The 27567-nt window shown below is 45.6% G+C and overlaps 1 protein-coding gene across 4 annotated transcripts in view; it reads right to left on the reverse strand.

The window, feature by feature from the left end:
• The window catches only part of LOC144768141 (tumor necrosis factor receptor superfamily member 3-like), a 149818-nt gene extending 123839 nt beyond the window's left edge, over window positions 1-25979 (reverse strand). For 3 of the 4 annotated variants that reach the window (XR_013598485.1, XR_013598484.1, XR_013598483.1), the window contains exon 1: window positions 25417-25755. Coding sequence is in view for 1 of the 4 variants with exons in the window: in XM_078651576.1 (XP_078507702.1) it covers window positions 25417-25506 (90 nt within the window). In the remaining 3 variants the exon portion in view is untranslated. Of the gene's footprint in view, window positions 1-25416 lie in introns of all 4 variants that reach the window. The other variant, XM_078651576.1, reaches the window with a different exon arrangement.
• Between the last annotated feature and the right edge of the window lie 1588 nt (window positions 25980-27567).

Below are 27567 nucleotides of genomic sequence, written 5' to 3' on the forward strand. Positions count from 1 at the left end.
ATGCATAAACAATGTGGTTCTAGCCTACATAAACAAACGTCTAGTCATAACAGGTGTGCCTCCTATACTCGTTGTAGAGATACAACATGTTTGGGATCTTGAAAAGTGTGACTGGCCTCTACTGTAATGACTGATGTATGGGAGAACAATGTCTGAAATAAGAAAGCTTATGTGAAGTGAAACAAAACATGTCAGTAACAAACCACTCTGTATTAAGAAAAAGTACTGAAATTAAAACACTTGAGGTTTTTGTTTCCTGCTGCAGACAAAAACCTTTCCTTCAGTCCTTAAAATGAGGATGTGCACAATTCTTGTAAGTGGTTGACTTCTTTAAAGGCTTAAATATAACACCACCTGAGAGATAACCAGTTAGCTGTTGCAGACGAGGGGTGGCACCTTGTGTGCAGGAATTTTAAAGCACAAAATTTATTTTTGCTAAATTCTGGAAAGTATGCTAGATTAGAAGATATTAGGTGTTGGCTCAGTGGCCAGTGCAGTACATGTGTATTTATGCAGGAGAAAAGTTGCATTTTTCCAGTGGGCCTGACCATCAACCATAGAGGTTAAGGTCAAGCATATATAAACATCAAGGGAACCACATGTAAACCACTTAGGACACAGAAAAACAGCAGACTCCAGTCTAGGAGGACACCCAAACATGGACAGCCTTGCAAGGACCTACTAATGGCAAAATGTGCTAAAGAAATAATTCTGACATAATATCAAGGCTAAATGCACTGCTTGGGTATGAAAGAGCATTGGGAATGCTGGTCAATACCCACAAAGCTGACTTCACTCTTCACCACAGTCCAATTTCCAATCACACCTCTACTATTATATATCTCCACCTCTGATTCTATACTTACTACTGTGGCCAATTCTTACACAGGTTGAATTTGTGTCACCTTAAGTGGTATTCAGGTGCAGTGGGCAGAGTTGGAAGGTAGATTTCTCCGAAGGGAAGAAAGGCGAGAACTACGAAAAGGACCCATTGCATGAACCTGGGACGAATTAGTGATTGGGTATGAGGAGAACGATGACAGACCACCCTAGAAAGTAGTAATAAATGGGAGTCAATCACTGGCCATCATAGCTACAGCGAGTGTGCATCGATCGAAAGGAGATAGACCTGGCAGAACTGAAGTTATGTACTAAATAAACCGAGAAGAGCAAGGAGTGGAGAGAGTGAGTTGGAGCAACCTGGAATGGTAGTGGTATTTCTACGGTTGATCTACACTTAAGAGGGCCTTTCATGGCAGTGAGATGGCAGCCAGGATGGCACCCAAGCGGCTGCCAAGCTTGCATTCATTAACTGTATAATGAAATATACCAGTTGAGTGACTCTTCAGAGGTAACCAAGATTGGGGTAGGGGAGTTAGTTTAAGTTTTGTTCAAACATTTTGTAAGTGACAAAACGCTTGCATATGGAATGTGTGAACTGTTGGAAATATAATTCAAGCTGTAACTGCCCGACACATGCATACAGAAACATGTACTTGACTATTATGATATTTACGCAATCTGTAAACTGGTTTAATCAATTAGTTGTATATATCAATATGATGATCGTTCTTGCACTAGCCACTTAGGGTATATGTACATGGAATTTTACCTTTTTTAATCATTATGACATATTTATATTCGTGCACTAGCTATTTTGGATATATATACATGGAAATGTTATATTTTCAATCATTGTGATGTATTTATATTCTGTGCTTTTATGGCTACTATTGTATCCGAATAAAGTTGAACTGAACGAACTGAACTGACTATTATGTAAAGGCAACTATCAGTGAAGCATTATTTCATCCTGCGAAATTGAATAACTTCAAAATTTTAATAAATAGCTTCTGAAAGAAAAGTGGTATTGAGGGTCAAACATTTCTCAAACCCCAATTCTATAAATATGGGTTTGGGACTCCAAGTTGAACTATTTGCACAACATGTGCAATTTGCAACTGTGAAACGTTTGTGACTGAGGTACACAGAACCAAAAACATGTGTCTCTTTGGCAACAATGTTTGGTAACAATGACTTGCACAGCTAAAAAGAAAAATCAGTACAGGTCAACTTCTTCAGTTGACAGCCAGCAAGCGAGTCGTGTGCAGCTGACGCAGCAGTCCCACCGCGTGCAATGGGCCCCTGCTGCATGAGGTGCTTTCTTGAAGGAAGAAGGCTGGAGTGGATACTAACATAGTGTTCTCAGGACACGAAGACCCTCATTAGGATGTCGGTCCAAAAGCCTCCAACACCAGGTCGGAGGCTTTCCGACCGACACCCTTGGTTTGAATTACGACCGCTGTATTAGGATTACGGCGGTCAGAATTCAAACCCGCAGGTTATTCTGGTTGGCTTCCAACGGGCAAATGAAGCCCGTCGGGCAGTCGGAAACTATACATTATCCCGTGTGGACAGCGTTTCCGCCATTGGGATTATGATGTCGATTTGCAACAGGCTTTCCATGTTGGGCTTTCTGACATGGAAAGCCTGTTGGAACGCTACTTTGGGGGCCGCTAGCAAGGATCCCCTCTCACCACGGGGTCCGGTTGGGGGCTGGGGAGGGCACCTATGGTGCCTCCCTGTAAATTCCTGCACCGTGTGGCAGGCACCGTGAGGTGCCTGTCCCACAGCACAGGGATTTAGAGTGACTCCCATTTCTCAATGGAAGCTTGTGCTGTGGAAGGTTTCTGACCGCCTCACAAGCTCCATAGGGAAATGGGAGCCTGCGACCGCACATGGTGAGGTCATATCGTAATTGCGGTTTTGCGACGCCAACATGAGGTCAGTCAGTCTTGAAATCGCAGGAATGTCGGATGGAGGAAACTCTGACCGACATCCTTATCAGCCCCCAAGTAGCCAACCAAATAGAAGGCAACCAAACACTTTTACCGTAGTCAAGAGCTAATGGTGTGCAAAGTTAAAAAGTTTTTAACCCGGAAAACCTTGGAAAGTTTTTTTAAGCTTTGCAAACATGACAACCTTCATAACTGTGGTATAGTTAAGTCCAAGAATAAAAACCCACTAACCTGGGTTTTGCAGAAAAAAATATGTGAAAATATACCTTTAGCCGAGAACTATTTCATCCACATATTTTTGCAAATAAAAGTCGTTCCCATGAAGTTTTTGGGGGATTTGTTTGCCCACCTGTAAGAAAACTTCTGTAATGTTTAGAAAATGTTGTCATTGCATAGTTTGCAAACTTTGCAGTCAAAATGTCAAACCTTATTCACCGCTCCATCTATAGGAATAATGAATGTTATTTAAAAAGGAAAGAAGGAAGACCTTGCTCTTTGGTTTTTCCTCTACAGGTAGACAACATTAATCATTGAAGCCACAACGGTTATGTTTCCTTAGAAACAAAGCCAGTTTGCAAACAATATCAAGTGTTAGCACCACAGAATATCTCATTCACTGCCAAATACAATAAAAGGCACCAGTTTGCAAATACAATTTTGTGTGAAATCTTCACTTGGTATAAAACCGCCTATGCACCGTTGAGTTCAGAGGGTACTTCCCACAGGCGTGGTTTGAAAGGAGTCGCAACACCAGGCCAATATCAACCTGGCTTTTGTTACTCCTTTGGAACCACATCTGAAGTAAATGGCTCTTGCGACTTCTGTTCTGTCAGAGCTCCAAGTCTAATCAAAGTGGTCTAAATCGAAGTCCTCCATCTTTCATCACAATCACCATTACAAAAGCCAAGGATGGATGAATGGCCAATGGCTGTCAGGAACTGTCGGTCGAGAACGACTACCGGAAGTACTTCCTTACTGTGTAACACGGTCTAGTGTTTCTTTTTTGCTAAAGGAAGTTATGTCACTTCCTGAGGTCACTTCGGCGTCTAAGAACGGAAGAGGAAGAGTTTTTAAAGTTGAGAGCGAATGGCGTGGCGTGTCGCTGCTCGTCTTTTTTGAAAAGCGTAGTTTTTCAGTTGTCTTTCTGGTTGATTCCCATTCTGGCTTTTTGATGTGGACCGCTTGTCCTCTGTGGTTAGTTGGCGCTGTGTTTGTATTGGGTTCTACTCTCTCCCGCCACAAGGGTTTCGCTGTGTGAAATCTGATGGAAAATGGCGTTTGCATAAGACGTGGTACTGGAATTCCGATGTGTGTTTTCACCCTTTAGTATAATTGACTTAAATAGGACCCACAATTCATTTTTAGGTTTTGCCTTAGCCATGCGTACGAAGTACGCATGCGCTAGCAAAACCTCTTGATTCCTATCTGGGGTGATGACCCGCCTCTGCCTATCATTGGCTAGCTCCATAAATGGAGGCTAGCCATTGGGAGGCAGAGGCTGTCAATCGCGCTTTCTCTCGAAAACGCGATTCGGGGGCGTTTCTGGTGCTTTTTTTAAGCCCCGCCCCTTTGTCCCGGGCCGCGCTGCGATTGGCTGCCGGCCCGGGACACCCCCGTGACGTCATTCCCGGGCCGCGCTGTGATTGGCTGCCGGCCCGGGACACCCCCGTGACGTCAGTCAATCACAGCGCGGCCCGGGACCTGACTTGTTTTTCTCTTGCAAGTTTCTACATTCTTGGGTTATAGGCTTCATATCTTTGCAGTGTTTCCTATTGCTTTGGCTTCTCCTGACGCATGTAACAGACAGTGGTGCGCTTGATTGCTAACGTATATTAGCGTTCATATGATGAAGGCACCGCACTTAATTGTCGGCCTCCATTTGAGTTAGCAGTTGCAGTGTTTTGAGGAGCATACTGTGGCATAGCAAGCCTCGGCTGCCAACTATTGCAGCACTTGCAGCAGGTGGCATGTTGAACCACTGAGCAGCGAAAATGTCGCAGCAAAAAATATTGCGTGATTTACTCGTTGCCATTGCAGACCGCAATGGCAACGAGTACATCACGCAGACCGCTTTTCAGTGTAATTTTCCAAGCGCTTTTGGTATGCGCTCTGAGTGTTTCCTTAGGACGTCTAAGAACACTTTTTTTGTAAAAATAAAAAAGCCAGGTGCATTATTTTGGGGCAGAGTAGAACGTCGAATGTTCCGCAGCACACGTATTGCCCATAGCTCAGAAGGGAGTCCCTCAGTTGTGGGTTCCTGTCTGCTGATTTGATGTAACACCGAGCACGCGGAAAACGCAGAGCTTTTGCATTCACTCCGATAAAATACCCCACCCTCAGGAATGCCTTACACATTTACCTTTCTGAATAAACCAAACTCGCTGTTTCCGTCAGTTGAAAAAATCACCTCTTTCCCCCTATAAAATCGCTGTGGCTCGGAGCGTCGACGCGGGTCACGCGGCTGCATAATATTTATAAACAGTGAAGCGCGCGCGCTGCTGCCTTGGCACGGTGGCGGAGCGTCTCTGAGGAGGGGCAGGGGAGGCTTTCGACAAACCTGTGCTTCCGAAGTCTGGTTGGGCACCGGGAGACGCCCAGTCAGAATCAAACGTGTGTGTAATTTGGGGACATTTACAGTGCTGTCGAAATGTTTAGACACCGGAACAATAGTGCGTCACATGTGGGATTTGTTCTTGTGAAACGCCGTTTGGTAGTGTGGCGTGATGAGACTGCGGGGACAGCTGACAGTTTTCTAACGTCTGTGCATGACTTCCGTCCATGTTTTTTTTTTTGCATTCTGGGACCTGCAGTCCCAATGTCTTAATAAAATAAAACTACAAGTCGCAGAATGCAAAGAAAAAACCCGGACTAAAGCGGCTAGGCATGGTTGGGCACAGTGGAAGGGCTGACTACGTTGTGGAAAGCAACGATTGAGCTCTGTCATGTGGTATCTTTTGTAAGCCTGTTATTTTATAGTGATAAAAATGGTGTATGAAGCGCAGGTAGGTACGTATGGCACTACAAAATTGTTTTTCCATTACAGTTACAGCACCAAGGGAGGTGCCCGCTTTGCAGGTGCTCTCCTGACTTGCCTTGGTCCCCCAGGAACCCCTGTAAAGAGGTGATGACATGGCAGATGACCCGTCTCACTTGCTTTTTCTGCCTCACAATTTGCTGCCATTGAGATTTCTTAGTGTAAAGCATTCTCTTTATTCACAGTCACCCGTGTCTACAAGTCTATATGTTATGTACGACTCTCGGAGCACACACAATGTGAATGTCGTATTCTAAACCCGGTTATTCACTGTTAAATTGTAGGAGTAGTCGGAAACAAAATGTGTTTGCCTCTTTTTCTCTATTCTAAATGCATTCCAAGCGGCGCTTGGCTTATTTACTGCTATGATGTGCCAGCAGTAGTGTTGGTATGTGATAAAGTCATTCCAAAGCTGCGCTAACAGAGCTCGTTTAGAACCTGTCCGCTCAGCGCTGGCTCTTTACTTCAATGAAGAGCAGATAGCAGAGACACATATTTCTCCAGCTATCATCCTCCCAAATAATAATGCTGGAAAAAAAGTGCTAGTTTAAATTTGGGTGTGTGGAGTCCTATGTGGTTGAAGCAGCACAGTCCTTCATCCCCACAGTTGAATGGGGGGTGGGTGTCATAAATGGTATTGAGTCCTGGGTATCCTCTGTAAGTTTGTACTTACTCTCCGCATCCTTCAGTGTTGTCTTTTTCAAAGTTTTGTAGAAGTCTGGGGCTTGAACTGCTGGCTGCGGAGTTTACTGCCATGGATGCTAAAGTGGCATCTCTCTGGGCCCGTTGAGTGTCAGCCAAATGTTTTATGAGGTATTTGGTTTTCAGGCTCACATTCTTCCTTTCCATTGATTTTTAGGTTTTGCCTTAGCCATGCGTACGAAGTACGCATGCGCTAGCAAAACCTCTTGATTCCTATCTGGGGTGATGACCCGCCTCTGCCTATCATTGGCTAGCTCCATAAATGGAGGCTAGCCATTGGGAGGCAGAGGCTGTCAATCGCGCTTTCTCTCGAAAACGCGATTCGGGGGCGTTTCTGGTGCTTTTTTTAAGCCCCGCCCCTTTGTCCCGGGCCGCGCTGCGATTGGCTGCCGGCCCGGGACACCCCCGTGACGTCATTCCCGGGCCGCGCTGTGATTGGCTGCCGGCCCGGGACACCCCCGTGACGTCAGTCAATCACAGCGCGGCCCGGGACCTGACTTGTTTTTCTCTTGCAAGTAGGTCTTTTATTATTTCCCCACAAAAACGAGGCCAGTCCCCATCCCGGAGTTTCTACATTCTTGGGTTATAGGCTTCATATCTTTGCAGATAGAGTGCAGCTGTTTTACAGAATTACCCAAAGTTCTTACAGTCAGTCTGTCCCAGACATTGGACGAGAACCCCCGGGTCACTTTTCCACGTGCAATGTATCGTTTGCTACCTCTTGTATTTTGTTTGCCTCTGATACATGCACAATTGTCACTATTGCCTCGTGTAAAGTAACGTTTGCTTTTGTAACATGCTCACTTGTAATTTTCTCCTTATGTATCATTTCGGTTCCTATTGTGAAGCGCTCTAACACCTTCGGGTATATAAAAACGCATAAAATAAATAAAAAAAAATAAATAGCCCGTCCCGCAGCCAAGGGCAGACCCACCGGAGGCGCGGCCGTCCACCCTCGAGTTGCAGTGCCCACGACTGCCAGCAGGTGTCGCTGTGCTGTGCTAACCTGAATAACGGGGCCGTGAGTGAGGCGCCATGGGATGTGCCCGTGTGTCGCTGGCTGAGAGGAGGAGGGTGCTCACACGCGCACTCATACACGCCGCAGGCTCAGCAGAGCTCCGGGAGCAGCGCAGCTCAGAGCGCAACAGGCGGGGGCAGAGCTCGGCGGAGGCCCGGAGAGGACCTCGGAGGAGAGCCCGGCTCGGTCACTGGTTGCGGGAGCAGCTGTTGAAGTTTGGGCAGAAGCATCAGCGCAGACACAGGATGCAGCATGAGGAGCTGCGCGCCTCCCTGCTCCGACCACGCTATGGCTGTAAGTAAAGCAGATAGTAGGCTGGCACCCCCCCCCCCGCCCTCCCCCGCCCTCCCCAAAAAAAACAACAACAAAAACAGTATTTATATATCTGCATTCATTATCTAGGAGAACCTGTGGTTTTAGTTTGTGTACCGGGGGTGTTTTGTGTTTTTCCGCACCGCTCAATGTATGAAAGTGTTTTTAAATGAGTTGTGGCCCCTCCTGTGCGCCTTCAAGGTGCGTCTCGTGAAGCCGCAGGCAGGTGGGTCTGTAGATTGGCTCTGCAGGCGCGTGGATCCCTCTCCGCGGAGGATCAGCCGGGATCCTTCACGGTGTGTGCTGGCGCGGGGGCGAGGGAGCCGTGCAGGAGGGTTGACCCCCTCCCCCCCTCCCAGGTCCGTGGGTGGTGGCTCCGCTCACCTGACCCGAGCATCCGGTGTGTGATCTCCCAGGGCGCCCGCGGCAAGTCACACGTGGGATCCCCCCGAAGATCTGCGCGGCGGGGCTCCCTCTCAGGCTCCTGTGAACTCAGCAGCTAAACCTGCTGGAAGAGGTGCTGATCATCAGTGGTAGAACACACATGAACATGTTGGTCCAGGCTGCACTTTAAGACCGTGCAGACCACACAGCGGCCTCTCTGCACCTTGCAGCAAGAAAGCTGGGGCTGTCCTACTTGTTTTGAGTGAGTTTGTCGCTGTGGGCGATGGTTTTACATGTTCCACTGTGTCTCCGAGACAGGAAGCACATGCGCGCGGAGTGAAAGGATGGGGCTACTAAGTACCTGTAATGCCTGCTGTGCCCCCGCACCCCCTGCGGAAGAGCCCCCAGAGCTGCTTCGTGTCACCCGCCCGCCCCCAGGCAGCCCTGGTTTCCGGTGATTCACGGCTCCGTCTGCCAGAGACACGTCCTGGCGGCCAGGTCTGTCGCCGGAGGTCACAGCAGAATAATGCCAGCTGCTGGACTAATGCAGCGCGCTTAAAGGCCCTCGCCGCCTTTTTAAAATAACGAGCCACGTTTAACATAATTACCCATGCCTTTAACTAGGGGAGGCAGTGCCTTGTGTGAAGGCAGACATGCCGTGTGTGTGGGAATGTAAAAGCGACTCAGTATTTTCATCATGACAGATAGAGTTCGTAGCCTGTGACCTCGGATGCCAACTTAGTCACGTTTTTGTATTTTCTCTTGCCCTGCGTGTGCTCTTTCTGTCTTCCCGGTCCTCCACGCAGTGTTGTTTCAAACAACCCGTGACAGGGTGTGACAAGACAAACAAAGGCACCGCCCCCTTGCCCCCACCCCCCCCCCGTCACCTCCACAGCCAGCCTGCTCTCCCTCTGCGAGGTGATTTAAGAGTGCCCGCCAACGCACAACAGTGCATCTTGAAATACAGCCAGGGACAGCAATGTAAGGTGTTTTTTCATTCAAGCTATAACCTTTCTGATAAAACCATAACGCATATGGTTAGCCGCTTTCTAAAACCTGCTCCAGTCATCCCTGTCAGTGAGTTAGAGTTTAGCAATTTGGCTTCCTATCCTACATCGGGCCCTATGTCTTTTATTTATGTTATAAAAATGAACACATAAATAAAAGGCACTATCATTTACAATGCCAATAGTTCAATCTCTCGTAAATGCAAAACCTATTGCATTGCAAATGCTTGTTAGGTTTTGCCTTAGCCATGCGTACGAAGTACGCATGCGCTAGCAAAACCTCTTGATTTCTATCTGGGGTGATGACCCGCCTCTGCCTATCATTGGCTAGCTCCATAAATGGAGGCTAGCCATTGGGAGGCAGAGGCTGTCAATCGCGCTTTCTCTCGAAAACGCGATTCGGGGGCGTTTCTGGTGCTTTTTTTAAGCCCCGCCCCTTTGTCCCGGGCCGCGCTGCCATTGGCTGCCGGCCCGGGACACCCCCGTGACGTCATTCCCGGGCCGCGCTGTGATTGGCTGCCGGCCGGGACACCCCCGTGACGTCAGCCAATCACAGCGCGGCCCGGGACCTGACTTGTTTAAGAGTATACCTTGATTATCTGAAACTGCCACTTCAGAGTTGCCCTTCGTTCAATTGAAATTATGGAGGAATCTTTCTGAGCCGAATGCCTGGTATGAGCACCATTTCTCGCAGACTTTGCAATACAGGCAGAGTTTCACCTTTTTAGGGTCTGGAAGGCGGATGATTGTAAGACTCGATTTCACATGAAAATCAGTCTCTGCGAGGGTCACTTTATGCCTTTCGTTCTCTGAAATGCTAAAGTGGATTTCCCATTTTCATAAACCAGATTTTGCGGGACTTCCTCGGTGTGCACAGCAGTGTGAATCAATGAAATCTTGATATATTCACAGAGTCTTTATGACTAACAAGCCTTGAGAAATGGTGATAATTCATTAATAAAAACACGCAGGACACGAGTGACAAAAGGGTGCACGTGTGCCGGCTCTGCACGGCGGGGGGCGAGAGCTGGCGCTGCCCTCGCGGGAGTTGCGGCGCCCTCATCACAGTCGGTACCTCTGGCTCCTCCCAGCTCCGTGCGTTCACTGCCGGGAGAAAGGAACGGCGCCCCCGGCCTCATTCACGAGGGTGGCGGTCTCCCCCTCCTGCCCAGCCCCCATCCACTCCCTTGTTTGCCCGGAGCGGAAGAAGCGGCCCGTGGCGCTGACTGGCCCGACCCCCGCCGGATCTCAGCTCCTCTCCCCTCAGCAGGTCGGAGGCGCCGGCGGGAGATGTCTGCTCGGGGTTCGGAAGAGGTAGGGTCACGCTCGTCACCTGTTTTTGTTTTCTCTGGAGAAAGATAAATACGCGAATGTCCTTAGCGAAATGCGGATAGGTAAATGCGGTGATACACAGCTGGGCCGGGAGACTCGAGTCCCCGGAAGTTGTTATATTTGACTGCAGACTTTCCTTAGCAAAACTTTAATTCTCAACTCTAGCAAAACTGCACAGATGGTTTCATATAAAAATGCTGGTCGTGGTTGTGATCCGGTTTATACTTTGAAACGGCGTGGGACAGATGTAGGTTTGTTTTGGCATGGCTCAAAAATGTCCAGTTTTACGGTACTAACTCTGGCTAAAATGAGAAAGAATCGTGCGTTTTTGCATGCGGTGGCTCGGTCTCCTTTGTTTTGCATGGAGAAGCTGCTGATTTTGCAAATGACCCGAGGCGCCCGGGCCATCGGCTTTGTCTAGTTCGCATTCCTGTCATGGTGCTGCTGCCCGGTTCAAAGGTCTCATCTCCCAATTCACTAGTGCGTGCACAACTCGCCGTGCACGATGTCAGGAGCACTAATGCATAGCTCGTCTCACTGCTAGTACATTTGTGCTCCAAGGTATAGTTCACTGCATGCACAGCTATGCACTGATGTCTATATAGCTCATTTATGTGTGTGCAATAAGGCGCACATTGTGAATGAATGCAAGTTTACCTTCACCCCTCAATGAAGGCGTTACTTGGATTTATTTACATTTGCAATGCAGTGGGTGTGCCCTCGACCACCTAGGGTATTTTCTTTATCAAGGGAATGGGAAAATGGGAGAGCGCTTCCGCCGGTTTGTACTTAGCATGAAACAGCCTTATCTTTGGGGCAAGCAAGATTGCATCATAGTCCTCCACAGGCCGACTTTAGCCTGGGTCCCATACCCCGGCACTGATGGATTCTCAAAAGTTATAATATGCAGGAAAACATAATGACATTTCCTAGGAGGAAGCAAATATTGGTTAGGCACGTACACCTGAAAACATTGAAAACATATGGTTAATCCCTATCTATCATATTTACCTAGATCAGGGTTCGGGAAGAACTTCAGACATGGGAATGCTCAGGTATGGGGACCAGATTCCGGGAAGGGTACGTCTACACGGGACACCACCTGGGACTGCTACTGGGACAGGACAGGGGGGCTCTGTGTGGGTGGGGGGGCTCTGTGTGGGGGGGGCTCTGTGTGGCTGTGTGTGTGGGGGGCTCTGTGTGGCTGTGTGTGTAGGGGGGGGGCTCTGTGTGTGTGGGGGGGCTCTCTGTGGGTGTTTGTGTGTGGCATTTGCGAGAGATTAAGCTATTGGCATTGTAAATGACAATGCCATTTATTTATGTTAAAAAAAAAACATAAATAAAAATGTCAAGAGCAATGCCAATAGCTCTAACTTTAACAAAGGCAAAACCATTGCATTGTAAATGCTTGTTTTAAGTTGGGAACTCTGCATATTACCTATTCTGGTAATTTTAGAATGACTACATTGTGGCTGGCTTACTATTTATTCGCATTAGCCTCTAGCAAACTGTGTTTGGTTCACTTCCAAGAGTGTTTGGCAGAGTTAGACATCAACCTCTCTACGGTAGTTATTCGGAGGTTATGCTTGGATATGTCAAATAATTTTAGTGTGTTTTCCAAAACGAGAACAATAATGAAAATGAAGAAACAACAAGATGACATGAAATGAAATGAAGTTACAGATAAAATTACAAATGAAAATTACAAATAAAATTACGAATAAAATGAAAGTAAAAGATGTTCTTTGTTACAAACATGCTTATGTTATATAACCATATAAGCCGCATGCTAGACATACATTTTGTCTGATATAAGTGTTTGTATTAAAAGCATCATCTAGGGTAAAATATCATAACATCCTGTACAGTCTTATATGATTCATAAGAGCATGTCCTGTATAAAATCTCTATGTATGTCTTTGGTATGTTAACTCTGAAGAGGATGGCATGAATTAAGGGGCAGATTTATGAAGGCCTTGCGCCGCCGGTGCGTCATTTTTAACATGGGAAAAAGTGACGCACCGGCGGCGCAAGGCCTTCATAAATCTGCCCCTAAGTGTCTAGCCCTGAGTGAGGTGTTGAGGCATGTAACTCAGGAGCCCTGAAGAGATATAACATGAAATGGGTCACTGTCTTTTTTTATTTAGTTTTTGAGGACTTTAGGAGAGCTTTTGGTGCGTGGATCTGATTTGTCTTCTTTCACGCATAGGGGAAGGAGTGTCAAGTGAATCTAAGAATACACAACATCTTGCAAAACAGAGAGAAGACTCAAATCCTGGTTAGAATTCAAACTACATACTCAAGTATCACATCTTTCAAAAAATGCAGTAAGATTTATTATAAGAGTTTATATCCCATTTTTTTGTTACAGGCCGTGACCGTATGTGAAGAACATCGATCTGAGGCGGCCAAAGAGAGAGAGAGAGGCAGATTCTACCCTGATTCGCACTTGCGTTCCTCTAAAAGATTGTAGAACCAGTTGCAAACTCTGAAAGATCTTTCAGTGGATCCAGAAAGACTCTGCAAGGAGGCATACCGAAGTCAGGTCTGTTCTATTTAATATTTAACCGCCTATTAAAATCTGGTTATGCATTTGATTTGTGGGCAATGCTGTTGGCTCAAAGTTCACAGAGAGGCTATGGGTAGCTCAGAGCATCTTATCATTGTTGCCAACTCTAGAATTTTCTCACAAGCACTCCACCACTCACCACTCACTCAGATAATCAACTTGGTCAGTACTTCCTTTTTCAGCTTCCACAACTTCGCAAGGCTCCAAATAGTAGTTCCTAAAGTCCATGTATCTCATCTGGGCTCTTTACTCTAGTCCATAAAGCTTTTTTTCATTCATGTATTTCCTCATTCTGGTCCACAAAACCCTCTTTTCTCCTATACTCTTTTCATCCTGGCTCATAATGTCCTCGAGTTATGCTACTCAATTAACTACCAACTCAGTTTTCTCTCTGTAGTTCTGACTGTTTCACATACTGCTTTTTGGATTTTGCATTTCATCATACTTGCATACAGCCCTTTTCTCAAGCAGTAGCAACTCGCATTTGTCCATCAAGTCCTTTTCACCAGTTATACTGCCGTAAAAGCCATCACCCTAATTTCTAACACCCATTTAGCCTCTGAGTGGTACATATATCATCCATTCACTGCAAAAAAACACAAAGGTTACATGGACGTTATAGTTAGGGGACAATTTCAGTTAAAACTTAACATTTTAAACCAACAAAACCACTGAAATTTACCAGTTATAGTTATCTCGAAGAACTATAACTTGTGACCTCAAGTAACTCTTACTTGCGTCCTGGCCATGCACCGTGTTATCAATGATGTAATTTCTGATGTCATTATGGATGTTATCAATGACGTCATTGAACATGCATTGGTGATGTAATATGCAAGGGTAGATGCAGTGCATGGTGAGAGGGCAAATTTTTGTTATTTTAGGGAACGAGTTTTAGTCACTTGAGATAACTATAACTGGTAAATACAGTGGTTTTGTTAGTTTAAAACATTATGTTTTATTATACATTTTCACTTAACTGTAACGTCCCTTTAACTTTCAGGTTTTTGTGTGATTTTTTCATTTTTTTTTAGTAATGTAAAGCAAGCTATTATTACAATTTCTAAATATAACATCACTTTAACAAGTGTTTTTTCAGTGTATTTCTGTGGCTTTCTTTAACATTAAGTAAGATGTCCATTGCCCTGTGTGGTGTGGGGTTTCAACTAACTTTTGTCCTCCAAGATCGCCAGATGTTCCAAAAATTCTATTTCGCTTCCTGTAGCTTCTACGAATCTTCTGCATCAAAGTCCTACAGACTTCCCAAATCCACTCTAAACTCTTCCTCTCTCTGTTCACGCTGAGTCTAACTCCTCCAAAGAGATTGTCTTAGCTCTCAAATTCCCTCTTAGCTATTCGTCTGTCTACACATTCAGTTTTAATTCCTGCCTCAACTTTAAAGTTTTTAACAAAAAGTGGTCCTTATGGGGGGTAAGTGTAGACCTTGACTTCCATGGCAAAGTGTCAAGCTGCTTCTAAAAAAAGGGCGGTGACGGCGCAGTGAAAGTTACTATAAGTGCAGAAAGTGCATACGTGCTATGTACAGAAATATATACATGTGGCTGATGGGGATAATAAAGTGTTAGAGATCATCTCCCGCTAAGCGAGTGTTGATAGCTACTATCAGTTTCTTGAAAAACAGTCAAAGATATATGTGAATGGAGGAGGAGTCAATTCTTCGCTTTGATCTACATAGGCATATCAAAATCCTATTATCTTCTCTGAACTTCTTTCATTTCTCCATCAAGTCCTTTTTCTGCTTTACAGTCTCCTATCTTCTCACCAGGACCAATGGTGCAATTTTTAGGTCTTGCCTAGGCAGCGCTTGCGCGGTCTCTTTGAGACATGCAGTATTCCGGTATGTATTTGAAGCTCTGCCCATTTCCCACCCATCTTTTCAATTGGTTCCTTTTACTGTTCATTCTATATGGTTGCTTTTGATTCGTGAATAGGCTTAGTAGGCCGTCCTTAGTACCACCTTTGCTGCTTTTGCAACCTCCCATGAGGACTGGACCTTTTACTTGTGTTGTTGCACGGTCTGCGTTATCTAGTCTGTGAGCACTATTTTCTTAAATGATTTGCTCATATTGCCTGCCCCTTTATCTACTTATTTACTTGTCATGGCGATAAAGATGCTTTATCTACTTATTTACTTGCCATGCCGACAGACTTTATCGCTGCTTGTCATGCACTTTAAAGCACGCAATGCCTCCATACTATAAAAGTTCATAATCACACAACAAAGGCGGCCACCACCTTTACATTAATGTCGGCAATACCTTTCAAAATGGTGGCAGCCTGTCTTTGTTATCTACTTTTTTGCGTTTCTAACATTGACGGCATTGGACACTTTAACTTTAAACATATAAAGTTAAAGTTCGGCATACTGCAAAGACTACAAAAGCCTAAAATCAAAATGCTCAAAAATGCTTGCACTCTTTCCTAAAGCCACTGGGTAATGGGATTTAAATATTAGGGTTTAAAGAAAGGGTGTAGTACCACAGGCTGTTACAAGGTATCCTAGGGACACTTAGTAACAACCTGTGGTTCTGCACCCTTTCCTTAAGACCTGATTTAGGATTTCCATTACCCAGTGGCTTTAGCAACGAGCTGCTCGAGCATTTGCCTTTGGGATATGAAAAAATGTAAACTTAATGAATGAAGGAGGATTTGCTTGTGCTTCTTCATAAAAACCACTGGGCAATAGAATGCCCATATTAGGTCTTAAGGAAAGGGTGCAGTACTACAGGTGGTTACTAGGTGTTCCTGAGGCACTTAGTAACAGCCTGTTGTACTGCACCCTTCCCTTAGGCCTTAATATTTAAATTCCAGTGCCCATTGGCTTTAGGAAAGACTGCAAGCATTAGTCAGCGTTTTGTAGGCTTTTGTAGCTTTTAGGATAAGAAACAAAATCCATTTAATCAGAAGGAAGACATGCTTGTGCTTCTTCATAAAGCCACTGGGTAGTGGAATTTAAATATCAGGTCTTAAGGAAATGGTGCAGGACCACAGGTTGTTACTAGATGTCCCTGGGACACCTAGTAACAACCTGTGTTACTGAACCATTTTCTTGAATAATATTTAAATTCTATTACCCAGTGGCTTTAGGAACGAGTTTGAGCTTTTGAGAGCTAAAGCCATTGGGTAATGGAATGCATATATTAATTTTTAAGGAAAGGGTGCAGTACCACAGGATGTTACTAGTTGTCCCGGGACACCTAGTAACAGCCTATGGTACTGCATTTGTTCCTCATTAAAGGATTAATTTTCTTATTATGCTACTGCTGGTTTTTCTTACTGCTGTTTCACTATTGGGTAGCACTTCTCCTTATTTAGGGAACAAAGCAGCACCGCGGGCCCCTTAACCCCTTCCGTGCGGGGCTGTTTCCCCCGCTGTGCTGGGGGGCGGGGGCGCGTACAGCGCCCCGGTGCTCATGACGAGGTCAGCTCGTCATAAGCTACGGCGCTCCGGTGCTCATGACGAGCTGAGTTCGTCATGACCACACCCGTTCCAATGGAACGCTAAGCACAGTAGGGGAAACAGCCCAGCATGCGAGGGTTCCATGTAACGGGTGCGGTGATGACGAGCTCAGCTCGTCATGAGCACCGGAGCGCCGTAGCTCATGACGAGCTGACCTCGTCATGAGCACTCAAGGAGTTAAGTGCTCTGTCCTGACGCTGGTTCAGTGAGTAGTGTATTTTATGCTGCATTGTAGGCAGGGCTTGTAAATGATCTCTGTAGCACTAATCTGCAGTGCTTTAGTAATCTGTGGCAGTGGCGACAGACCTCGGATTCATGTATGTGCCTTCGGTGCTGCTCCTAATAATCTGAGTGCAGTGTGCCCTCGAGTTTGAGGTTGACAGCACCAGTGTGTGCTTGTCTTTTTTACGGTCCGTGTATGTTTTCCTCTTCTTACTATAAACCTTACCGCCTCTGCACTCTCCCCAATGAAGATGGTCCGTGCAGAAAACATCCATCCGAGAGAATGTGCCTTAGACCGCAATTGTTTTTTCCCCACCCATCCCATATGTTTGCAGTCCCCTTGGTCGCATTTACATTTCAAGACAAGCTGTTTACGTTGAACTAAAGCTGTCCTCCCTGTCCTTTCCATTCTCTCTAAACACTGGGCAGTTCTATTAATAGACCTGTGAATTATTGCCGAGCCAGCAGTATGCCGCAAGCATCGGCAGGTCACCGCAGTGTGTATTTGTAAAGTATTGTATTTTATATTGTAATTGCATTTATATAGCGCTTACTACCCCTGACGAGGCGTCAAAGCGCTTTTTTTCGGCGAGTAGCACACTTCTCCGGGACCCATTGAGGATTAGTGTTGAATTAGTATAGTGAAATATGTAAGTACATTTGAAGTGGCGGATAGGTGAGTCAGTTATTTGGATTTGGAACGATAGCAGAAGGATAGAGGAGGAAAAAAGGCTCCGGAAGCCCATAAAGGATTAGTGGTGAATTAGTATGGTGAAATATGAAAGTAATCTCAGTGGTGGATATTAGTCAGTTATTTGGAGTGATAAGGATAGCGGAGGCATAAAAGGGGAAGAAAGGTTTGCATTCATATAGCACTTGTTACCCCTGATGGGGTGTTGAAGCACGCCACTCCGGAACACATAAAGGTATGTGCACGCTTATGATTTGTAGGCTGCCACTGTGTGCAGATGCTTTGTAATGTAGTTCTGAAGTTTGAAAAATACTGATATATAATACAGCACTTTCTGCAGGTGAGCTATAATCATATGTGAGTCAGCAATGTCAGGTGTGTGTGTGTGTGTGGGTGTGTGTGTGTGTGTGTGTGTGTGTGTGTGTGTGTGCCCCAGAACTTCTCTCTTCTCACCCACTTAGAAGAGGGTTCCACATGTCTTCATATTGTACCTACTTATTTTCAATCTATAACATGCATAATGTCTTTAACTATGATATGTTCTGCTAACCACATCATGATATCACTACCCATCTTCACAAGAAACCTCAAAACCTTGCTCTTCGATAGACCTCCTCCTTGATGGACTGGAACCTGCAACCCAAACCCCCCCCCCCCCAGCGCCTTGAGACCCTTTCGGGTGAGTAGTCGCGCTCAACAAGACCATGATTGGATGTATGATGGTACAACGCGTGGTATTACCACACGTACCGTTACAACGCAGGTATTACAACGCAAGTCGTTACAACGACTTGTGTTGGGGGGCGCTGGATGGTGAATAGTTTAATTTACTATTCCAACTCCAGTCCCCGTGGATAGTAGGGAAGGTGTTGGATAGTAAATTAAACTATTCCCTATCCTACAGCGCCCTCCAGCGAAAGTCGTTGTAACGACTTTCGTTGTAAAACCTGCGTTGTAATGGTACCGCGTTGTTAAAGTTTCGTTGTAAAGGATGTTCCCCCCATGATTGATTGATTGATTGATAACCTCCACCGTTTCGTGAACCTGTATCCATTTGTCACTTCAGAATAAATAAAACCTTTGCCATACTGAAATGTGGACACATCTAGCGTGTACTTAGATGAAGCAACAGTTGCAAATGAAGGTGACATGCCTAGTCAAATAACAGCTACATGAGCATGTTGCAGTAGCCCTCCTTCATATTCAGTGTTTACATATTTTCCCTGCTAACAGTCCAGTCCTGACATTGTGTGTTGTGTTCATATTGTGGGGGAGGAGTTAAATGATCTGCCTCTAGTCTGTATTTATTTGCAATCATTCTGCATGCATATCCGATGGGCACACTATTTATTTGAGTGATTCATGTACAGGAATTTAAATCGAACTTTGCATCACTTATTCACTCTGCATGTGCTGTATAATATCCGTGAAGCATGCACATTAATATTGCATTACTGTAAACTAATGTAATGCACACATACATAGTTTTACATTGAAAATCGTCCCATCACAGGCTACTAGCCTGCTGATTTTAATACAGAGTGTATGCTTTTAATTATGTAACAATAAAGTTATCTTTTTCACACTTTATTCAGTCTTACCCTTTTCTACTTGGTTTATTTGCATCTCTGAAAGTACGCCTGTTGTGTCCCAAACAACGTGACAATACAACCTCTAAGAAATGTCTCACCACAGTAGATTGTGGATTTTTCAAACCGATACTGGATCAATCGTGATTCGATCTATTTTCACTGCTCTTTCAGTCATACCTCTTAATTTTTTTCTGTAGGAACACCTTAATGGATAGGTACTGAAGCCCTTAAAAAAAATTTCTACACAACATTAGGATTTATAATTGTTTTTCCATTCTGAAAATACGTACAGTTAGTTGAGTGTGTAAAAGGGAATGTGCCTTCTTTGTTTTTAACCCTTTCGCTGCGGCGGCAATTCCGCCACAGCGCTAAGGGGCGTTGGGGGGCCGCGTGGCGCTCCGAAGCTGGTGACGGAACCGCTCCGTCACGCCCCTCGGGTGGGCTGTGCTTGTGACGGAGCGGTTCCGTCACAGCGCCGCCCGCTCAATAGAACGGACCGCGCAGGCTTGAAATCAGCGCCGTGCAGGTGCGGCGAGCGGGCCGTGACGGAACCGCTCCGTCACCAGCACAGCCCACCCGAGGGGCGTGATGGAGCGGTTCGGTCACCAGCGTGGAAGGGATTAAAGAACACTCTTGCATATTCCATCTACCACATCTCCTTCAGCCTTTTCCAGAGACAATTCACATGGGAGATCCACGGAAAGACCTCGATAGGAAAACATGCATCCAATTTCAAGCAGGTCTTTACAACTTTCTGCAGATTGTTTTTTCAAGATAAACAAGCATTTGCAATGCAATAGGTCTTGCATTAATAAACTTGAAGCTATTGACGTTGCAAATGCTAATGTTAGTTATTTTATTTTTTTAGGTTAAAAAATATCCCAACAGTCGTATAAGTACTAAAAGATATTCCACGAAGCAAGGAAAGGATGCAGTACCACCGGCTGTAACTACGTGTCCGTGTGGAGTTGTAAAGGGTCCTCTATTAGCAACATAAGATGCTGCACCCTTAATGCAATTATAAAGAGAAAGATTTCAGCTCAGCATGGTAGTGATATGTATGTTAGCTTTAGTTAATGCGGTACAAAAGGGGGTGGTGATGGACGGAGCATCTGAATCAATCAAACACTCACACCCAGTCAAAAGATCAGGGTTTACTCCATCACCGGGAAGCTCAGACGTTGAGTCCCTTGCTCACTTTGCCACTGGATTCAAGCAAGCCTGGCTGAAGACGGCTGAAATGCCAGAAACTGGTCCTAGGAAGCTTGATTCCGGTCCAGGGAAGGCATGGCTTGGCAGTTCGGGCTGGACTGTTCCCATGAGGCACAGGGTCAGACTGATTTACATATGGCCATGTCTGAACTGGGGTGGCAGAGTGGGCTAAAGTACGGTGATGAATTAAACCCAGATCTGTTGACTGGGTGTGAGTTTTTGATTGGTTCAGATACTCCGTCCATCACCACTCCCTTTTGTACAGCTTTAGTTAATGGACATGGGTATACTGAGACACAATGAACACAAGATTGTATTGGTCAGTTTATGTTGTAGAGATGTCATATTTTTTTCATACATATATTTTTTATACATATATTTTTTTCAAGGTAGTAAGTGGAGGGGAGCGGGGAGTAGATGTACGGGTGAATGGGTTCATACAGGTTTGGGGCAATTTAAATTGAATGGATTTAGAAGCAGGTAGGAGCGAGGATTAGGTTACGTGGGGTGAGTAGTGCTAATTAGAAGAGACACGTAGGGATGGATGGGATATGTAGTCCGTCAAGAAGGCGGGTTGTAGGCAATGAGGACCAGGTGATTTGTGGTAGTTACGTCACAGGAAGAGTTTAAATAGTGAGTATGGGTAGGAGCAAGTTATTTGAGCATTCGTACGGCCTCACGGTCAGAATGAAAGGAGTCGTTGGAATCGTTAAAAGCAATGACGAAGGAGGAGCAGGTACAAGGATTGTTTTTGAGCGCAGCAGACAGTATAAATGACTGGGACATAAAGTCATGGTTTGGGATGTTTAACACCAGGAGGAACACATAGGTTAGGTTTATTAACTGTAGGAGAATCAGCCCGTTGGGTGGTCAGGACTTCGTTTTGTAACGCAGTCTAAATTGGCAGGTATGAAATCGAGGATGGATGTAGAGGAGGTCACTGCGTTGCACAAAGCTCTCACAGGTTGTTACATCAGTAAAGGTTGTTGGGGAGATGTAAGGGTGTATAAGGGGTCATAACAGTTATGAGTTTGTAGGATTTTGGTCATTTTCACAATTAAATGTATGGATACACGGTTTATTTATAGTATGTATTGTTGCCAGAATAGCATAGGTCTAGATATGAATTAACAGAGGTTTGTTATTTTAATTTGACAGTTTTCCCTGAGGAAGGGCACAAAGAAGGCCCGAAATGCATTGGGATATTATTTAATTCTGAGTTGCCATCGTGAATTATACGCACCCATGTGATGCAGTAAAAGGCCCGGACGGGCTTAATTGTGTCATTTGAAAAAATTGGGACTTTCATCAGTTTTATCGTGAATCAAAAAGAAAAGAATTGGTTGAAGCAGTGATTACACTGAATAAATATGGATTCAAGTAAAAAGAGTTTTGGAAATAGTCTTTTTGGCTGTGCATTGGAAATGGAGCGTCTTTACGCAACATATGTGTGATGAATTTCATAAACGTGCGCTGAGGTGAGGCACGGATCCAGTCTGGACGCAAACCTGAAAAAAATTATAACTTTGAGTACACCGATAACCAGGTGTGCATCGTGCCACTCCTAAATACCTGCTCAAGATTTGACATAATCTCACCAATCCTAAAATGCCAATGGCGATTCAGAACCCCTTGACGACTGACTACAAACCAATCACCAACTTACCATAGTTAGGCAAACTAATCAAATATATTTATGATAACTCCCTTCTTTCATCTGCACAATCAGGATTTAAAACCTGGCATAGTACAGAAACAGCAACAGTAAAAGACTAGGATGATATTATGCAAATACTCGACAATAGAGCAGTAGCGTAGCAAGACTTTAGACCGTCCGGGGTGGTCCCTGCATTTTCCGCTACGCGGTGACCGGATTGAAGAGCGGGTGGAGGGAGTGCTGGTGATTCCTCCGATTGCCACCCTACGACGGCCACACTGTAGAGCGGGGCAGGATGATTGCCGCCCCAGGACGGCAGGTAAGAGCTGGGGGTAGGCCACCACCCCCAAAACTCGTGCCGCCCAAGGCAGACCCCCCCCTTGCTATGCCACTGCAATAGAGATAAATATTAATTCTACTAAGAGGGTTGGCTGCATTTGACACAGTCGATTATGACATTTTCTTGAATACATGAGAAAACAGAATGGGAATAAAAGAGGAAGCACTCAATTGGTTCATATTTTTTCTGATTGGCTACTCCAAACTAGTAAAGTTAGGAGCCAGTAAATCTAAAATACAAACAGCTTCTTACAGGGTTCCGTAAGGATCCATAGTATCACCATTCCTTTTTAACCTCACTTGCTGGAAAACTGAAACATCAAACCGCACCTACACGCAGATGACACACAATTATATTTAGAATCGCCACTCTAAATGACATGACGACTCTCTGACTTTATATTAATAACCAGCAAATCAAACATACAAATTGGCTCAGTCTTCAATGCTAAGATTAAAAGCAACAAATATTCATCTCCCCCTGCCACACAGGTGACATTTCTTTGCATAAGAAGATGGCCCTTCTATCAGTGTTCCAAAGAATGGTCCATGGGAAATAGGTCTGTAGTTGCTGAGGTCTGTTAGGTCCAAGAAAAGCTTCTGAAGAAGGGTTTGTATGTATGATCCTTTGAGTTCTGAAGAAAGCAGGTCTGTGATTAGGGACTTCATAATATTCAGCGCTGGGATTGCTGCTGAAGTTTATAGTAGGGTTTTAACTAGGGAGGGGGGCAGGGGTCTGAAGGTGCGCCAGCTAGCAGACTTCATCTCCATCTCAGTAGCTCATGGAATTACATGAGATTGTACCTTAGGCCTGGGCTGTAAATTCCGTTCCGCTTGTGGAATTTGTGGAATTTTGCATTCCGCAGAGAACACGGAATTGCCAAAAACTCTGCGATCCGCTTCTCCGCGTGATTTTTTGCTTGTTCGCGCTTCTAAAATGCATGTTCGCAAGATATTTCTCCCCGAGCAAGCCAACAGCGTTCGCGAACAGGAAAAAAGCATTGCAAACAGGCGGAACAAGCAATTCCGCATGTTCGTGGAACTTATGCGTGCTCACATAGATTTCTTACCATTTTGCGGAGCTTTGCGTAGCGCCACTACGCAAATTCCGCCCACTCCTAACCTTAGTGAAGGACAGAGTTAGTGTGCTTTTCTGCAATGAACAGCATTATGGGGTTATTGAAACTGCGTGGTTTGCAGATAGTCTGAATTTGAAGAACTGATGTCGCTGTGTAGTCTTGATTACAAATTTCTTATAAAAGCTTGCATAGTTCCTTCGAAGGACATTTGACTGTGGTAAATCTGTTTGAAAAGTAGGAATTTTTTTTTTTGATGCCCAATTTGTAAATCCTGTTCTGTATTTGCAGGCGTGTTTTGTCCAGTAAAACCCTAACAACTAAGGTAGTTATAGGTAAAATCTGCCACGCCAGTAGCTGATTCCCTATAATCCACAATCAAAGTGCTTCCATCCCTGAGGTTCCACTGCCCAAGAAACCCCACACAATCAATAACACACATTAACTGCATGCGTGCGGCCGCGATTTTCGCGCTGTGCGGCTTTTTTGAACAAACCGCGTTACATGACGAGCTGAGCTCGTCATGAGCATGCGAGCGGCGCAACTCATGACGAGCTCAGCTCGTCATGAGCATGGAAGGGGTTAACAATATTATTTATTTACTTTCCATTACTTAAGAATTGTAGTCCTGTTGTTATACCAGGTGTTATTTAGAACCATTTTGTTTTAGGAACCTGCACCAGCTTCTGGAATTAACAATTTCTGCCACTTTACACAGTTTCATCAACAAGAGGTCTAGAATATTTAAGAAATGGAAAGCAAATAATACCGCGATGTTGAGGTCCTTACTAAAACAATGAGAATTGGGAACCCTGATGAAGTCCTGTTTTAAGGTTGAAACACGTTGGCTGGGCTGGACATTTATTGTGGAAGATGCAAGAACAAAAGAGTTTGGAATACTAACCAGTTTCCAGGAATCAATGGACTGAATGTCTTTGATTACCTTTTGAATGCTCCCCTATTGCTGTGTGTGTTTTGTCCAGTAGGCTGGTGGATCTGTGCCATGATGGTTGAAGGGCACACATTTGTACTTTTATATTTTTTAATCTCATCTTTTTTTAAATTGTTTATTCATCATCCATCTCCAGCTTCTTTTGGGATGAAAGATGATCCGAGACTTCTTCCTGGTTTAAGTAAACAAAACATGCATTTCTATACCAATGAAAATGAAACTTACGTGGGCGTGAAATAGTTTTCAAATTCAAGGTCCATTCTCATGCCCACGTGGAACCGGTTTCTTTAGTTAGGGCATGTACACTTGTATACATGCGGAACATATTTCAATTTTTTATATTTTCACGAGCATTGTACGAGCATGAAACAGAATATGACTTATGGAACATAAAACCAAATCCTAAATTCTGCTCACACACTTGCGTACAGACGGAAGATGTTTCTAGGGTCAGTGCATGGGCAAATGAGTACTCAAGGAAAAGACTAAAGTTCAGGGAACGGGCACCCTCAACACTCAGAATACTGATATTATTTAGGTTTGCTAAAGTCAGTCAACCCACGCGCACACTGGAAATCATCCCTACATGCATAAAATTTCTGGTTTCAGTGCACACACAGACGAACACTTGAAATTGATTCTCAAACTCGGCGAACACACCCGTGTGTACGTACACACAGGTTATGGTTGTATAAGCATACACTCGTACAGGCACGCGAAAAGTTTGCCGTGTTGACCAACTATCTGTGTGTGCGTGTGAGCGTCCGCATGTGCGTGAGGACCACTCTGTTTGCGTACATCAGCAAGACTACACGCGTTTCTCGCCATTTACAATATTCAGAATACATCTATGTAATCGACACGCCTTTAGGACTCTGGCTATGCAAACATTGCACACTGTGTCGTCTCCATATAGGCAGCTCTCTCCCGACATCCGTTAGTAAACATCCGCGCTCCTGTTCCAACATCCCTGTGTATTTACGCAGGTGCGCGTCACGCCTGCTTACGTATCTACATAGGTAAGCACAGGTACCTCACCTGTCCTGGTGCGGCTTCTGCGCCCAAGGTGATTCCGAACAGAAGGCCCAAGGCGAGGGCCCAGGGCCCGCGGGAGCTGCTCCGTGCCATAACCAGGGACTCGGGTGTCACCCTCCGCTGCCTCCAAGATCGTGCCCGCCGAGTGGCCAAGTCACATACTGCCACTGCCAGGTGTGGGGCCCCGGAGGGCCCTTGGTCCCCCTGCGTCCGGAACGCTCACTCCTCAGCCAATGGTCAGCAATTATTTCCAGGAAATGAAGGGACCTATCCTGGCTTGTGTGCACAGCAGCAGCTCAGCCCTCTTCCAGCAAAGGGCGAGTCTGGTGGTTTATGGGAAGTGACACTCTGAGCCTGGCCGGGAGCCGACGGAGGGCGTGCCTCACGCGAGAGGAGGAGAGATGTGTGGGTCCAGCAGAGCAGGGTAACGTGCCTGCTGCAGAGGGAGCCTCGCGCTCCCAGGGATCCTGATCGTTAAGTCGTCGGTGGGTTAATGTGCCTCGTGAAGAATAAAGCTTCTAGCGCCTGTATCCGTGGGAGAATGCCTGCCCCAGACGCCAGGCTGTGAGTTGAACTTGGCAGCGGGAGGGATGGGGCGAAACGGGCGGGGCCATGCGAGGTCTGTACCTGACACCCAGGTGAGTTCCGGCGCAACCGGAGGGGGTGAAAAATTCAAGCCCACAACCGGACCAGCAGGAAATACATGTTCAAGTTTACGACGTCCGCGGTGTGGGAAATGGAGAAAAAAATACTCCTTGAACTTGTAAATTGGGGGTCAAGGTGTGGCAGCGGAAAGAGGAGAAATGGAGTCTGAAATGGCAAAGTCTGACAGTCAACTTACACATTTATTTATTTTTCAAAGTCTGCAGCAAAGAAGACAGATAAAGACACTCGTGTGGGTAAATGTGCCTGTTGCACACCACATTGTGCAACAAGCAGGTCACAGATTTGTATTTTATGAAGATAGCTCAGTGGCCCTCACCTTGAAATCATAGTTTCTCGTAGGAGCCTGTGAAGTGATAACAAACTGTGCCTTTGCTTCCCTACCTCACAATGACATGCACATTTGAGGCACTAGATAGCTCCCAGCCAGGATGATACTAAAACAAAAGGAGGGTTGATGGACCTTTAAATGAGGCTTTACTTTTGGGCTGGCTGAAAATGATAATAACCCCTACCCAATTACCGCCTGTTCTGGACCAAAAGCTGGACTGTTCCCATGAGGCACAGGGTCAGACTGATTTGCATATGGCCATGTCTGAACTGGGGTGGCCGAGTGGGCTAAAGAACGGTGATGGATTAAACCCAGATCTTTTGAATGGGTGTGAGTGCTTGATTGGTTCAGATGCTCCGTCCATTACCACCCCCTTTTGTACCGCTGGACCAAAAGCAGACATCATGCAGGCAGTGGCGGTTGCTAGGGAACGGTGGCGGGCTTAGAAAAAAAGAAAAGACAACTTACCTGCCGAACGCCCGCCGCCGCTTCTCCTCCATCCTTCTTCTGTTCCTGGCTCCCGGTATCACCCAGGCTCCCCTAGCCAATCACAACGCTGCTGTCACTAACACAGCCGCAGGGCCGTGATTGGGCTGAGCATTCTGGTTCGGCGCACAGACAGGGAGTGGGAGCCTGTGCTTGTTCTCCACCCAGACTATGCAATTCAGCCAGGTGGAGAACATGTCAAGTGCACATGTCGGTTTGGCTGGCCCAAGATGACCGGCTGAACTGTCATGCGCACTTAAGTGTCGCAAGCACTCCTCCCTTGCTGGCTGTGACGGCAGCCTAGCACATCCCCACCCTGCTCCGCCCACCCCATAAAACTGCCTCTGTGCGGAAAAATACAATTATAATAACATTGTTATTTTCATTTTATTTTTCCTTTTTGCACTGCTCAAAGAGCAGTGTAGTGGCGCTCCTCGGAATTACCGAAGGAGCTGCCGCTGCATGCAGGCACGACTGAATGTGTCCAGGTGTCGGCAGATTACACCAGGACAAATTAAGCCGATTGCACAGGGGCAGCCTGGATACGGCATCAGGCTTAATAATAGCTGCTGGATCTAGGATCCGTCTGGATCCCCCTGAGTTCCTGCACTGGACATTCATCAATTAGAGATGGAAGTGCGCATGTGCACACATGCAGATTCAGCTCAAACTCC

Source organism: Lissotriton helveticus, chromosome 7 (genome assembly GCF_964261635.1).
Source record: "Lissotriton helveticus chromosome 7, aLisHel1.1, whole genome shotgun sequence".
Taxonomy (NCBI): Eukaryota; Metazoa; Chordata; class Amphibia; order Caudata; family Salamandridae; genus Lissotriton; species Lissotriton helveticus.